Here is a 17142-nt window from a genome sequence, read left to right as displayed (position 1 = left end):
GTGGTGTTAATGATATCTGAGTGACTAACATGATTAATGGGAGGCCCCCTGGAGGTCAGGGCTTCTGGGCACAGTTCGGTATTCAGCCTCCCTTGTCACAAAACAACTGACTGGCTCAAACGCATTAAGGAAAGAAATTCCACAAATGAACTTTTAAGGAGGCACACCTGTTAATTGAAAAACATTCCATCAACATCTCATCAAGCTGGTTGAGAGAATGCCAAGAGTGTGCAAAGCTGGCATCAAGGCAAAGGGTGGCTATTTGAAGAATCTCAAACATAAAATATATTTTGATTTGTGTAACACTTTTTAGCTTACTACATGATTCCATGTGTATTATTTCATAGTTTTGACAGAACTCTAGAGTTCCACTGTGTAGATGGGAAATCCTTCCAGAAAGACAACCATCTACGCAGAACTCCACCAATCAGGCCTTTATGGTGGAGTGGCCAGATGGAAGCCACTCCTCAGTAAAAGGCACATGACAGCCCGCTTGGAGTTTGCCAAAAGGTACCTGAAGACTCTCAGACCATGAGAAACAAGATTCTCTGGTCTGATGAAACCAAGATTGAACTCTGGCCTGAATGCCAAGCGCCACATCTGAAGGAATCCTGGCACAATCCCTAAGGTGAAGTGAAGCATGGTGGTGACAGCATCATGCTGTGGGGATGTTTTTCAGCGACATGGACTGGGAGACTAGTTAGGATTGAGGGAAAGATGAACGGAGCAAAGTACAGAGAGATCCTTGATGAAAACCCCCTCCAGAGCACTCAGGACCTCAGAATGGGACAACAACCCTAAGCACACAGCCAAGACAACACGGGAGTGGCTTCGGAACAAGTCTCTGAATGTCCTTGAGTGGCCCAGACCGAGCCCGGACTTGAACCCGATCAAACATCTCTGGAGAGACCTGAAATTAGCTGTGTAGAGACGTTCCCCATCCAACCTGACAGAGCTTCAGAGGATCTCCAGAGAAGAATGGGAGAAACTCCCCAAATACAGGTGTGCCAAGCTTGTAGCATCATACCCAAGAAGACTCGAGGCTGTAATCACTTCCAAAGGTGCTTAAACAAAGTATTGAGTAAAGGGTCTGAATACTTATGTAAATGTGATATTTCTGTTTTTTATTATTTTTATTATTACATTTGCAAACAATTCTTAAAATCTGTTTTTGCTATGCCATTATGGGGTATTGTGTGTAAATTGATAAGGGGGGGGACTATGTAATCCATTTTAGAATGAGGCTGTAACGTAACAAAATGTGGAAAAAGTCAAGGGGTCAGAATACTTTCCTAATGTATGTTTTTAACTATATATTTAAATGTTTAGCTAAGTCTTCAAACAAAACTATATCCATTGTAGAGTTAAGTAGGTGCTAGGTGTTGGGGAAGTTGTTGTCAGGCTGTATTCATTCTTCCATCTGTCCAGGTTTACTATCTGCCACAAGACGGAGGTTGTGAAGAACACTCTAAACCCAGTGTGGCAGGCCATCGCCATCCCTGTCAGAGCACTGTGCAACGGAGACTTCGATAGGTACTGTTATACACACGCTATCACACACACACATACAGATAGAATTTCAAAAACAGATTCAACCACAAAGACCAGGGAGGTTTTCCAATGCTTCGCAATGAAGGGCACCTATTGGTAGATGGGTAAAAAAAAAAGACATTGAATATCCCTTTGAGCATGGTGATATTATTAATTACACTTTGGATTGTGTATCAATACACCAAGTCACTACAAAGATACAGGCGTCCTTCCTAACTCAGTTGCTGGAGAGGAAGTTAACCGATCATTGTTTTCACCATGAGGCCTATGGTGACTTTAAAACAGTTACAGAGTTTAATGGCTGTGATAGGAGAAAACTGAGGATGGAACAACAACATTGCAGTCACTCCACAATACTAACCTAATTGACAGAGTGAAGAGAAGGAAGCCTGTACAGAATAAAAAATATTCCAAAACAATGCATCCTGTTTGCAAAAAGGCACTAAAGTAATACTGCAAAAAATGTGGCTATGGTTGGGGCAAATCCAATACAACACATTACTGAGTACCACTCTCCATATTTTCAAGCATAGTGGTGGCTGCATCATGTTATGGGTGTGCTTGTAATTGTTAAGTACTGGGGAGTTTTTCAGGATAAAAAAAGAAACGTAATGAAACTTAGCACATGCAAAATCCTAGAAGAAAACCTGGTTCAGTCTGCTTTCCACTAGACACTGGGAGATTAATTCACCTTTCAGCAGGACAATGACCTAAAACACAAGGCCAAATCTACACTGCAGTTGTTTACCAAGAAGACAGTCTATGTTCCTGGGTGGCAGAGTTACAGTTTTGTCTTAAATCTACTTGAAAATCTATGGCAAGACCTGAAAATGGTTGTCAAGCAATGATCAACAACCAATTTGACAGAGCTTGAAGAATTTTGAAAAGAATAATGGGCAAATGTTCACAATCCAGATGTGGAAAGCTCTTAGAGACTTACCCAGGAAGACTCACAGCTGTAATCACTCTGAGAGACTTACCCAGAAAGACTCACAGCTGTAATCACTCTGAGAGACTTACCCAGAAAGTCAGCTGTAATAGCTGCCAACGGTGCTTCTACAAATTATTGGCACAGAAGTCTGAATTCTTATGTAAATGAGATATTTCAGTATTTCATTTTCAATAAATATTTTCACTTTGTCATTATGTGGTATTGTGTGTAGATCGGTGAGGGGGGAAAAAATCGATTGAATCCATTTTGAATTCAGGCTGTTACACAACAAAATGTGGAATAACTCAAGGGGTATGAATACTTTCTGAAGGCACTGCATGAGCCTACCCCCCCAAAAAAACTGAAATAAAATAATGATTGTGCTGTCATACAATACATAGCCTACCGCATATAATGCATGGCTGAAAAACATAAAACAAACAGATTTAAGATATCTTTGGTACATAATTGGTCTAGCCCAGTGGTACCCAAACTTTTTATACTCCCGTACCCCTTCAAACATTCAACCTTCAGCTGCGTACCCCGTCTAGCCCCAGGGTCAGCACACTCTCAAATGTTTGTTTTTTTGTCATTGTAAGCCTGCCCCACACACACACTATACAATACATTTATTAAACATAAGAATGAGTGTGAGTTTTTGTCACAACCCGGCTCATGGGAAGTGACAAAGAGCTCTTATAGGACCAGGGAACAAATAATAATATAATAATAATCACTCATTTTGCTCTTTATTTAACCATCTTACATATAAAACTTTATTTGTTAATCAAAAGTTGTGATTAACTCACCACAGGTTAATGAGAAGGGTGTGCTTGAAAAGATGCACATAACTCGGCAATGTTGGGTTGTATTGGAGAGAGTCTCAGTCTTAAATAATGTTCCATACACAGTCTGTCCTGCACATTGAATATAGTTGTGGAGAGTCCCTGTAATCCTAGATTCAGATCATTCAGGCGAGAAAAAACATCACCCAGACAGGCCAGTCGTGTGAGAAACTCGTCATCATGCAAGCAGTCAGACAAGTGAAAATGATGGTCAGTAAAGAAAACTTTAAGCTCGTCTCTCAATTTTTTTAAATGTGTCAATACTTTGCCCCTTGATAACCAGCGCACTTCTTTATGTTGTAAAAGCGTTACATGGTCACTGCCCATATCATTGCATAGTGCAGAAAATACACGAGAGTTCAGGGGCCTTGCTTTAACAAAGTTAACCATTTTCACTGTAGTGTCCAAAATGTCTTTCAAGCTGTCAGGCATTCCCTTGGCAGCAAGAGCCTCTCGGTGGATGCTGCGGTGTAGCTAAGGGGCGTCGGTAGCAACTGCTTGCACACCGTTACCAATCCACTATGTCTCTCTGTCATGGCTTTTGCTCCATCAGTACAGATACCAACACATCATGACCACCAAAGTCCATTTATCACAAAGCTATCCAGTACTTTTAAAAATATTCTCATGTTGTCCTGGTTTCCAGTGGTTTGCAGAAGAGGATGTCTTCCTTAATTGACCCCCCCCCCCCTTAAACGTAACGGACATATACTAGGAGCTGTGCCAGGCCCGCCACGTCTGTTGACTCATCCAGCTGTAACACTTAGAATTCACTGGCTTGTATGTGAAGCAGTAATTGTTTCAAAACATGTCCTGCCATTTCAGTGATGCGTTGTGAAACGGTGTTTGATGAAGTTATTGTCTGTATAGTTTTGTGGGCCTTTTCCCCCAGCGTTGTCCCAGCCATATCCGCGGCAGAAGGAAGAATTAAGTCCTCCACAATAGTATGGGGCTTGCCTGTCCACTCGGTAGCTCACCATATAAGATGCTTCTATCCCCTTCTTATGAACGGTATCTGTAGCTTTTATACATCTTAGTACTCGAAAGTCATCTTATTTCTCGCTCAAAAAACTCCTGTGGTTTATTTTTCAAATTGGCATGTTTTGTTTCCAAAAGAGTGAAGGTTTCATCGAGTTGTGACATAGTACTTTTGCACATATAACACACTGTGGCTGAGGAAAAGCACTACTCCCAATATAAGTGAACCCAAAATTAATAGTTCTCATCATATTTGCGCATCTTTTATGGTCCGACGTCCCTGTCTGTTGTTCGGTGCTTTCCCGGGTAAGGGGGCAGTAGCTTGGGGCTTTCCCGGGTAAGGGGGCAGTAGCTTGGTGCTTTCCCGGGTAAGGGGGCAGTAGCTTGGTGCTTTCCCGGGTAAGGGGGCAGTAGCTTGGTGCTTTCCCGGGTAAGGGGGCAGTAGCTTGATGCTTTCCCGGGTAAGGGGGCAGTAGCTTGGTGCTTTCCCGGGTAAGAGGGCAGTAGCTTGGTGCTTTCCCAGGTAAGGAGGCAGTAGCTTTTCGGCTGCATCAGATTCACAAATGTCAGTGGCCATGCTAGCTGGGCTAACAACAAATGTAGAATTACTGATGCTAGCATTGGATGTGCTCGTGGAAGCAAAACAACTTGTGTCGTTGACAGGTGCAGGTGTAGTACTGCTGGTAGTTGCAGTACTACTAGTAGAGCTGATATGTGTCTCTATGGATGCAGAACAACTTGTGTCGTCGACAGGTGCAGGTGTAGTACTGCTGGTGGTAGTAGTACTACCAGTAGAGCTGATATGTGTCTCTATGGAAGCAGAACAACGTGTGTCGTTGACAGGTGCAGGTGTAGTACTGCTGGTGGTAGTAGCAGTACTACCAGTAGAGCTGATATGTGTCTCTATGGATGCAGAACAACTTGTGTCGTCGACAGGTGCAGGTGTAGTACTGCTGGTGGTAGCAGTACTACCATTAGAGCTGGTATGAGTCTCTATGGATGCAAAACAACTTGTGTCGTCGACAGACAGGTGTAGTACTGCTGGTGGTAGTAGTACTACCAGTAGAGCTGCTATGTGTCTCTATGGAAGCAGAACAACTTGTGTCGTCGACAGACAGGTGTAGTACTGCTGGTGGTAGTAGCAGTACTACCAGTAGAGCTGGTATGAGTCTCTATGGATGCGAGCCTTACTTTTTTTAACCATTAATCAACTTTCGAGCAAACAGAATGAGCAGCAGGTACGTTTGGCTACATACAGGCCATTAGTGGAATTCCCGCGAGATTTCCAGGACCTTGAGATGCTTCTTACGGTGCCACTCCTTAGTTGCCCTGGCTGTGTGTTTCGGGTCGTTGTCATGCTGGAAAACCCAGCCACGACCCATCTTCAATGCTCTTACTGAGGGAAGGAGGTTGTTGGCCAAGATCTCACGATACATGGCCCCATCCATCCTCCCCTCAATACGGTGCAGTCGTCCTATCCCCTATGCAGAAAAGCATCCCCAAAGAATGATGTTTCCACCTCCATGCTTCACGGTTGGGATGGTGTTCTTGGGGTTGTGCTCATCCTTCTTCTTCCTCCAAACACGGCGAGTGGAGTTTCGACCAAAAAGCTCTATTTTTGTCTCATCAGACAACATGACCTTCCCCCATTCCTCCTTTGGATCATCCAGATGGTCATTGGCAAACTTCAGACGGGCCTGGACAGGCGCTGGCTTGAGCAGGGGGACCTTGCGTACCCTGCAGGATTTTAATCCATGACGGCGTAGTGTGTTACTAATGGTTTTCTTTGAGACTGTGGTCCCAGCTCTCTTCAGGTCATTGACCAGGTCCTGCAGTGTAGTTCTGGGCTGATCCCTCACCTTCCTCATGATCATTGAAGCCCCAACAGGTGAGATCTTGCATGGAGCCCAAGACCGAGGGTGATTGACAGTCATCTTGAACTTCTTCCATTTTCTAATAATTGTACCAACAGTTGTTGCCTTCTCACCAAGCTGCTTGCCTATTGTCCTGTAGCCCATCCCAGCCTTGTGCAGGTCTACAATTTTATCCCTGATGTCCTTACACAGCTCTCTGTTCTTGGCCATTATGTGGAGAGGTTGGAGTCAGTTTGATTGAGTGTGTGGACAGGTGTCTTTTATACAGGTAACAAGTTCAAACAGGTGCAGTTATTACAGGTAATGAGTGGAGAATAGGGGGCTTCTTAAAGAAAAACTAACAGGTCTGTGAGAGCCGGAATTCTTACTGGTTGGTAGGTGATCAAATACTTATGTCATGCAATAAATTGCAAATTAATTAATTAAAAATCATACAATGTGATTTTCTGGATTTTTGTTTTAGATTCCGTCTCTCACAGTTGAAGTGTACCTATGATAAAAAATTACAGACCTCTACATGCTTTGTAAGTAGGAAAACCTGAAGAATCGGCAGTGTATCAAATACTTGTTCTCCCCACAGTATATATATATATATATATATATATATATATATATATATATATATATATATATATATATATATATATATATATATATATATATATACAAATCAAATTGTATTTGTCACATACACATGGTTAGCAGATGTTAATGCGAGTGTAGCGAAATGCTTGTGCTTCTAGTTCCGACAATGCAGTAATAACCATGGAGTAATCTAGCTAACAATTCCAAAACTACTACCTTATACACACAAGTGTAAAGGGATAAAGAATATGTACATAAAGATATATGAATGAGTGATGGTACAGAGCGGCATAGGCAAGATGCAGTAGATGGTATCGAGTACAGTAAATACATATGAGATGAGTATGTAAACAAAGTTGCATAGTTTAAAGTGGCTAGTGATACATGTATTACATAAAGATGCAGTAGATGATATAGAGTACAGTATGTACGTATACATATGAGATAAATAATGTAGGGTATGTAAACATTATATTAATTGCATTGTTTAAAGTGGCTAGTGATATATTTTACATCAATTCCCATCAATTCCCATTATTAAAGTGGCTGGAGTTGAGTCAGTGTGTTGGCAGCAGCCACTCAATGTTAGTGGTGGCTGTTTAACAGTCTGATGGCCTTGAGATAGAAGCTGTTTTTCAGTCTCTCGGTCCCAGCTTTGATGCACCTGTACTGACCTCGCCTTCTGGATGATAGCGGGGTGAACTTTATGGCCTTCCTGTGACATCGGGTGGTGTAGGTGTCCTGGAGGGCAGGTAGTTTGCCCCCGGTGATGCGTTGTGCAGACCTCACTACCCTCTGGAGAGCTTTACGGTTGTGGGCGGAGCAGTTGCCGTACCAGGCGGTGATACAGCCCGACAGGATGCTCTCGATTGTGCATCTGTAGAAGTTTGTGAGTGCTTTTGGTGACAAGCCAAATTTCTTCAGCCTCCTGAGGTTGAAGAGGCGCTGCTGCGCCTTCTTCACAATGCTGTCTGTGTGGGTGGACCAATTCAGTTTGTCTGTGATGTGTACGCCGAGGAACTTAAAACTTACTACCCTCTCCACTACTGTTCCATCGATGTGGATAGGGGGTGTTCCCTCTGCTGTTTCCTGAAGTCCACAATCATCTCCTTAGTTTTGTTGACGTTGAGTGTGAGGTTATTTTCCTGACACCACACTCTGAGGGCCCGCACCTCCTCTCTGTAGGCCGTCTCGTCGTTGTTGGTAATCAAGCCTAGGGTCTCGAGCTTGATGACGAGTTTGGAGGGTACTATGGTGTTAAATGCTGAGCTGTAGTCGATGAACAGCATTCTCACATAGGTATTCCTCTTGTCCAGATGGGTTAGGGCAGTGTGCAGTGTGGTTGAGATTGCATTGTCTGTGGACCTATTTGGGCGGTAAGCAAATTGGAGTGGGTCTAGGGTGTCAGGTAGGGTGGCGGTGATATGGTCTTTGACTAGTCTCTCAAAGTACTTCGTGATGATGGAAGTGAGTGCTACGGGGCGGTAGTCGTTTAACTCAGTTACTTTAGCTTTCTTGGGAACAGGAACAATGGTGGCCCTCTTGAAGCATGTGGGAATAGCCGACTGGGATAAGGATTGATTGAATATGTCCGTAAACACACCAGCCAGCTGGTCTGCGCATGCTCTGAGGGCGCGGCTGGGGATGCCGTCTGGGCCTGCAGCCTTGCGAGGGTTAACACGTTTAAATGTTTTACTCACCTCTGCTGCAGTGAAGGAGAGTCCGCATGTGTTGGTTGCGGGCCGTGTCAGTGGCACTGTATTGTCCTCAAAGCGGGCAAAAAAGTTATTTAGTCTGCCTGGGAACAAGGCATCCTGGTCCGTGACTGGGCTGGTTTTCTTTTTGTTATCCGTGATTGACTGTAGACCCTGCCACATACCTCTTGTGTCTGAGCCGTTGAATTGCGATTCTACTTTGTATCTATACTGACGCTTAGCTTGTTTGATTGCCTTGCGGAGGGAATAGCTACACTGTTTGTATTCGGTCATGTTTCCGGTCACCTTGCCCTGATTAAAAGCAGTGGTTCGCGCTTTCAGTTTCACGCGAATGCTGCCATCAATCCACGGTTTCTGGTTTGGGAATGTTTTAATCGTTGCTATGGGAACAACATCTTCAACGCACGTTCTAATGAACTCGCTCACCGAATCAGCGTATTCGTCAATGTTGTTGTTTGACGCAATACGAAACATATCCCAGTCCACGTGATGGAAGCAGTCTTGGAGCGTGGAATCAGATTGGTCGGACCAGTGTTGAACAGACCTCAGCGTGGGAGCTTCTTGTTTTAGCTTCTGTCTGTAGGCAGGGAGCAACAAAATGGAGACGTGGTCAGCTTTTCCGAAAGGAGGGCGGGGGAGGGCCTTATATGCATCGCGGAAATTAGAATAGCAATGATCCAAGGTTTTACCAGCCCTGGTTGCGCAATCGATATGCTGATACAATTTAGGGAGTCTTGTTTTCAGATTAGCCTTGTTAAAATTCCCAGCTACAATGAATGCAGCCTCAGGATATTTGGATTCCAGTTTGCAAAGAGTCAAATAAAGTTCGTTCAGAGCCATCGATGTGTCTGCTTGGGGGGGAATATATACGGCTGTGATTATAATCGAAGAGAATTCCCTTGGTAGATAATGCGGTCGACATTTGATTGTGAGGAATTCTAAATCAGGTGAACAGAAGGACTTGAGTTCCTGTATGTTGTTGTGACCACACCACGTCTCGTTAACCATAAAGTATATGCCCCCGCCCCTCTTCTTACCAGAAAGATGTTTGTTTCTGTCGGCGCGATGCTTGGAGAAACCAGCTGGCTGCACCGACTCCGATAGCGTCTCTCGAGTGAGCCATGTTTCCGTGAAGCAAAGAACGTTCCAGTCCCTGATGTCCCTCTGGAATGCTACCCTTGCTCGGATTTCATCAACCTTGTTGTCAAGAGAATGGACATTGGCGAGTAGTATGCTAGGGAGTGGTGCACGATGTGCCCGTCTCTGGAGCCTGACCAGAAGACCGCTTCGTTTGCCTCTTTTACGACGTCGTTGTTTTGGGTCGCAGGCTGGGATCCATTCCGTTGTCCTGGGTGAAAAGCAGAACACAGGATCCGCTCCGGGAAAGTCATATTCTTGGTCGTACTGATGGTGAGTTGACGCTGATCTTATATTCAGTAGTTCTTCTCGACTGTATGTAATGAAACCTAAGATGACCTGGTGTACTAATGTAAGAAATAACACGTAAAAAAAAAAAAAAAAACTGCATAGTTTCCTAGGAACGCGAAGTGAGGCGGCCATCTCTGTCGGCGCCGGGAGTCAATATATATATATATAGTTAAATTATAGTAATCACCTTTGAGTGTGGACTATGCATACTGGATGGACTGGTTACCTTACGCTCCAAACTTTTTATCCGTGAGCCTGGGAGACTTATAGGCCTCAGCGACACTTTTGGTTCATTATTGTGCAAAGTTAGCCTACAATTATAGTGATCTTGTATTTGATTTTGAAAAGCCTAGTATTAGGGCATTTTTTAAACATTTTCAGATAATGAATATGCTGGCATATTACCTTTAGCTACAGAATATCTCACCACCACGCGTTTCCATCTTCTCCTCTCTCTCCTTCATTCCTTTCTCCAGCACGCAGAGAGAGGGGCTGTAAACAGTTTAATTAAATGTTTTTCATTGTGAAAACATGTTCCTATCGATGTCACGGAACAGATTTAATTTGGTTTCCCAAATTAAACACTGGGTAGCAGCAGGAACAGGGTTAGAGAACCCCTGGCATATTTGGGTAGTATATCACCTGTTCCACAGTGAGAGGCTGCATGCTCCTCACACAGTGGAAAAGACTTTACAATTTACATACATTTAAAAACCTTTAACATGTAGTGTGTGCGTGTGTCTTTTTGAATTCAAAAGATGAGAAGCAGGTACAGGAAGTTGAACATTTAATGTGCACAGACATGGAACAGTGTCAGAACCCGGTAACACAATGACATACAAACATTAATGCAGAGGCAGGGAACAACCTCTGCAACAGGCAGATATAGGGGAGGAAATAAACACAGGGGAGTGAGTCACATGACAAGGGGAGCAGGAGTGCACACAGGAATCACACACACACACACACACACACACACACACACACACACACACACACACACACACACACACACACACACACACACACACACACTTTCAATGACGGCCTAGGAACAGTTCAGGGGCAGAACAACAGATTTTGTACCTTGTCAGCTCAGGGATTTGAACTTACAACCTTTCGGTTACTAGTCCAATGCTCTAACCACTAGGCTACCCTGCCGCCCCATATTGGTGTAATCATTTCAAAATGTGTCAGCCGAAGCGAATTTAGATTTGATTTTTTTATTGTTATTTTATCTGTGGCTCAAATGTAAAGTTATTACACCCCTATCTCTCTCTAACTGCCTGCTGGAGCTTGGCTGCTCATTGATCTGCAGGGTTGGCAATAGCATTTCAGATAAGGCTCTGATTGACTGCTTCTTCCAGAGGATTGCGTCCCAAATGACACCCTATCTAGTGCACTACTTTAGACCAGAGACCCGATACCTATGGGCCCTGGTCGGGAGTAGTGCACTACATAGGGAAAAAAGGTGCAATTTGGGGCACAGGCCATCTCTTTGGGAGTGAGGGAGGGAGAGAGTGAGAAGAGGTAGTGAAAGTACATAGATGAGGAGAGAGAGATCGAGAGAGAGAGAGAGATGGAGCGAGAGAGAGAGAGAGAGATGGAGCGAGAGAGCGAGAGAGATGGAGAGAGAGAGAGAGAGAGATGGGGGAGAGAGAGATGGAGCGAAAGAGATGGAGCAAAAGAGAGAGAGATGGAGCGAGAGAGAGAGAGAGAGAGAGAGAGAGAGGTAGTGAAAGTACATAGATGAGGAGAGAGAGTGAGATGAGGAGAGAGAGAGAGAGAGAGAGAGAGAGAGAGAGGAGAGAGAGAGAGAGAGAGAGATGGAGCGAAAGAGAAAGAGATGGAGCGAAAGAGAGAGATAGAGAGAGAGAGAGAGAGAGAGAGAGAGAGAGAGATGGAGATGGAGCGAGAGAGGAAGATTGCAGGTGTTAATCCTGTAGTGCCCAGACTTAAATCTGTATGAAGTGGACACCTGCAGTATCTGTGATTGTGTGATGCTAGACAGCCCACACATCAACCCAGTCCCTATCAGAGCCTTCCACACAATAGGAGTCCGTGGACAGTCATCAACCCAGGCCCTATCAGAGCCTCTCCCACACCATAGGAGTCCATGGTCACCCTTCTTCCTTGGGTTCGGTTTCAACCATAGAAAAGATAATTACTGGAACGGAAATTCCCATAAAATTACCCATGAAAGTGCTGTGGTCTGACCCCCCCCTCCTCCTCCTTTCTCTCACTCCTCATCTCTGCACTTTCACTTCCTCTTCCCACCCTACATAACTCTCTCTCCCTGGCCCCTCTCTCTCTTCACCTTGAGAAAGAGATGGCAAGGTATCATCTGTAGATACTGTATTAAGCTGGGGGTATAGATTATTTTTACCCAAGATGGCATAGCAGTCAGACGTCCTTTGTCCTCGTCTTGTCGTGTCCCGTCCCGTGTATATATATATATTTACAACTTTTCTTGGCATATCTTTTTATATATATATTTTTTCTAAAAACTCTCAACTTCAAAACACTCTCCTGCAACCCACTTCACCAATTTAAAAAAAGAAAGTGTTATTCACCTCAAATCTGAAATCCACAACAGAAGCTAGCCAGAAGCTAGCCAGAAGCTAGCTAGGAGCTAGCCAGTTTACTGGCTAACGTTAGTCTTCAGCTAACCACGATTGGTGGTCATCAGCTATCCTTTAGCTCGAAAAGCTATCGCCAGTTTTGTAAAACGCGACTCAGACCAGAGCATACCGGACCTATTTTCTCTCCATATCCCCGGATTTCTACCAAGCTCTGTGTCACGCCCTGGTCTTAGTATTTTGTGTTTTCTTTATTTATTTGGTCAGGCCAGGGTGTGACATGGGTTTATTTTGTGGTGTGTTTTTGTATGGGGGTTTTTCGTAGGTTTTGGGATTGTGGCTTAGTGGGGTTTTCTAGCATAGTCTATGGTTGCCTGAGGCGATTCTCAATCAGAGGCAGGTGATTATCGTTGTCTCTGATTGGGAACCATATTTAGGCAGCCATATTCTTTGAGTGTTTGGTGGGTGATTGTTCCTGTCTCAGTGTTTGTTTGCACCAGTTTAGGCTGTTTCGGTTTTCACGTCACGTTACGTTTATTGTTTTTGTATTGTTCGTGTTTCATCTTTATTAAAGATGTATCGAATTAACCACGCTGCATTTTGGTCCGACTCTCTTACACCCGAAGAAAACCGTAACACTCTGGACATTTACACCTGGATCTTGCAGCTAGCTAGCTGCTATCCGAGTGACTATTGCTTACGTCGGTCCCGGAGCAAACATCAATTATTCTGGAGCTAGCCAGCTGAAGAGTTCCATCAGCCACTCCTGGGCTACAATCACCTATCCATACCCGTTTTACTGCAGACGCGGAGCCCACCGGGCCTTCACAACTGGACTACTGACGTTATCTGCCCGAGGGAATTATTCTATTGGCCCCTCCGTCACGACGTTACCTGAACGCCCATCTGCGGCCCGCTAATCGTTAGCTGTCTTATCGGCTGCTATCTGAATAGGTCTATCAGACAATTTTCTTGGGTCACTATAACTATATCTATTTTGCCAATTGTATTGATCCCCTCTACCACGTGGAACACCACTAATCTACTGACGGAAACGCACGAGGTGGCTAAAAACAGACCTCCATCCTCTGCCAGCTTGCTACCGATGGCCCGGTTAGCTGTCTGAATCGCCGTGACCCCAACCAACCTCACTACTCACTAGACCCTTATGATCCCTTGGCTAAGCATGCCCCTCCTTAATGTCAATATGCCTTGTCCATTGCTGTTCTGGTTAGTGTTTATTGGCTTATTTCACTGTAGAGCCTCTAGCCCTGCTCAATATACCTTATCCAACCCTTCAGTTCCACCACCCACACATGCGATGACATCACCTGGTTTCAATTATGTTTCTAGAGACAATATCTCTCTCATCATCACTCAATGCCTAGGTTTACCTCCACTTTATTCTCATCCTACCATACCTTTGTCTGTACATTATACCTTGAAGCTATTTATGGCCCCCAGAAACCTCCTTTTACTCTATGTTCCGGACGTCCTAGACGACCAATTCTCATAGCTTTTAGCCGTACCCTTATCCTACTCCTCCTCTGTTCCTCTGGTGATATAGAGGTTAATCCAGGACCTGCAGTGGCTAGCTCCACTCCTATTCCCCAGGTGCTCTCTTTTGATTACTTCTGTAACTGCAATAGCCTTGGTTTCATGCATGTTAACATTAGAAGCCTCCTCCCTAAGTTTGTTTTATTCACTGCTTTAGCACACTCTGCACACCCGGATGTCCTAGCCGTGTCTGAGTCCTGGCTTAGGAAGACCACCAAAAACTCTGAAATCTCCATCCCTAACTACAACATTTTCAGACAAGATGGAACGGCCAAAGGGGGCTGTGTTGCAATCTACTGTAGAAATAGCCTGCAGAGTTCTGTCCTACTATCCAGGTCTGTACCCAAACAATTTGAACTTCTCCTTTTAAAAATCCAACTCTCTAAAAACAAGTCTCTCACTGTTGCCGCCTGCTATAGACCACCCTCTGCCCCCAGCTGTGCTCTGGACACCATATGTGAACTGATTGCCCCCCATCTATTTTCAGAGCTTGTGCTGCTAGGTGACCTAAACTGGAACATGCTTAACACCCCAGCCATCCTACAATATAAGCTTGATGCCCTCAATCTCACACAAATTATCAATGAACCTACCAGGTACCACCCCAAAGCCGTAAACACGGGCACCCTCATAGATATCATCCTATCCAACTTGCCCTCTAAATACACCTTTGCTGTTTTCAACCAAGATCTCAGCGATCACTGCCTCATTGCCTGCATCCATAAGGGGTCAGCGGTCAAACGACCTCCACTCATCACTGTCAAACGCTCCCTGAAACACTTCAGTGAGCAGGCCTTTCTAATCGACCTGGCCCGGGTATCCTGGAAGGGTATTGACCTCTGTTTTTTTTGTTGAAATGCCTCAGCATTTAAATAAGCATGCCCCATTCAAGACATTTAGAACCAGGAACAGATATAGCCCTTGGTTCTCTCCAGACCTGACTGCCCTTAACCAACACAAAAACATCCTCTGGCGTTCTGCATTAGCATCGCACAGCCCCCGTGATATGCAGCTTTACAGGGAAGTTAGAAACCAATATACACAGGCAGTTAGGAAAGCCAAGGCTAGCTTTTTCAAGCAGAAATTTGCTTCCTGCAACACAAACTCAAAAAAGTTAAGTCCATGGAGAATAAGAACACCTACTCCCAGCTGCCCACTGCACTGAGGATAGGAAACTCTGTCACCACCGAAAAATCCACTATAATTGAGAATTTCAATAAGCATTTTTCTACGGCTGGCCATGCTTTCCACCTGGCTACCCCAACCCCGGTCAACTGCACTGTACCCCCCACAGCAACTCGCCCAAGCCTTCCCCATTTCTACTTCTCCCAAATCCAGTCAGCTGATGTTCTGAATGAGCTGCAAAATCTGGACTCATACAAATAAGCCGGGCTAGACAATCTGGACCCTTTCTTTCTAAAATTATCTGCTGAAATTGTTGCAACCCCTATTACTAGCCTGTTCAACCTCTCTTTCGTGTCGTCTGAGATTCCAAAGATTGGAAAGCAGCTGCGGTCATCCCCCTCTTCAGAGGGGGGAGACACTCTAGACCCAAACTGCTACAGACCTATATCCATCCTACCCTGCCATTCTAAGGAATTCGAAAGCCAAGTCAACAAACAGATAATTGACTATTTCAAATCCCACCGCACCTTTTCTGCTATGCAATCTGGTTTCAGAGCTGGTCATGGGTGCACCTCAGCCACGCTCAAGGTCCTAAACGATATCTTAACCGCCATCGATAAGAGACAATACTGTACAGCCATATTCATTGACCTGGCCAAGGCTTTCGACTCTGTCAATCACCACATCCTCATCGGCAGACTCAATAGCCTTGGTTTCTCAAATTATTGCCTCGCCTGGTTCACCAACTACTTCTCTGATAGAGTTCAGTGTTTCAAATCGGGGGCCTGTTGGCCGGGACCCTGGCAGTCTCTATGGGGGTGCCACAGGGTTCATTTCTTGGGCCGACTCTCTTCTCTGTATACATCAATGATGTCACTCTTGCTGCTGGTGGGTCTCTGATCCACCTCTACGCAGACGACAACATTCTGTATACTTCTGGCCTTTCTTTGGACACTGTGTTAACAACCCTCCAGATGAGCTTCAATGCCAAACAACTCTCCTTCCGTGGCCTCCAACTGCTCTTAAATACAAATCAAACTAAATGCATGCTCTTCAACCAATCGCTGCCTGCACCTGCCCGCCCGTCCAGCATCACTACTCTGGACAGTTCTGACTTTGAACATGTAGACAACTACAAATACCTTGGTGTCTGGTTAGACTGTAAACTCTTCTTCCAGACTCATATCCAACATCTCCAATCCAAAGTTAAATCTAGAATTGGCTTCCAATTTCGCAAACAAGCATCCTTCACTCATGCTGCAAACATGCCCTCGTGAAACAGACGATCCTACCGATCCTCGACTTTGGCGATGTCATTTACAAAATAGCCTCCAATACCCTACTCAATAAATTGGATGCAGTCTATCACAGTGCCATCCGTTTTGTCACCAAAGCCCCATATACTACCCACCACTGTGACCTGTATGCTCTCGTTGGCTGCTCCTCGCTTCATACTCGTCGCCAAACCCACTGGCTCCAGGTCATCTACAAGACCCTGCTCGGTAAAGTCCCCCCTTATCTCAGCTTGCTGGTTACTATAGCAACACCCACCTGTAGCACACACTCCAGCAGGTATATCTCTCTGATCACCCCCAAAACCAATTATTCCTTTGGTCGCCTCTCCTTCGAGTTCTCTGCTGCCAATGACTGGAACGAACTACACAAATCTCTGAAACTGGAAACAGTCATCTCCCTCACTAGCTTTAAGCACCAGCTGTCAGAGCAGCTCACAGATTACTGCACCTGTACATAGCCCACCTATAATTTAGCCCAAACAACTACCTCTTCCCCTACTGTATTTATTTATTTATTTTGCTCCTTTGCACCCCATAATTTTTATTTCTGCTTTGCACATTCTTCCACTGCAAATCAACCACTCCAGTGTTTTACTTGCTATATTGTATTTACTGCGCTACCATGGCCTTTTTTTTGCCTTTACCTCCCTTATCTCACCTCATTTGCTCACATCGTATA

At 44.7% G+C, this 17142-nt stretch overlaps 1 protein-coding gene across 1 annotated transcript in view; it reads left to right on the top strand.

Moving 5' to 3' along the window:
• The window catches only part of LOC112215247 (copine-8), a 220199-nt gene that overhangs the window by 141287 nt on the left and 61770 nt on the right, over nt 1-17142 (top strand). The window contains exon 10 of the mRNA XM_042299746.1: nt 1429-1533. Coding sequence (XP_042155680.1) covers nt 1429-1533 — 105 coding nt within the window. The remainder of the gene's footprint in view (nt 1-1428; nt 1534-17142) is intronic.

Source organism: Oncorhynchus tshawytscha, linkage group LG16 (assembly GCF_018296145.1).
Source record: "Oncorhynchus tshawytscha isolate Ot180627B linkage group LG16, Otsh_v2.0, whole genome shotgun sequence".
In the NCBI taxonomy this organism is placed as follows: domain Eukaryota; kingdom Metazoa; phylum Chordata; class Actinopteri; order Salmoniformes; family Salmonidae; genus Oncorhynchus; species Oncorhynchus tshawytscha.
The sequence above is the reverse complement of the archived record's forward strand: the minus strand, read 5'-3'. Positions and strand labels throughout refer to the sequence as shown.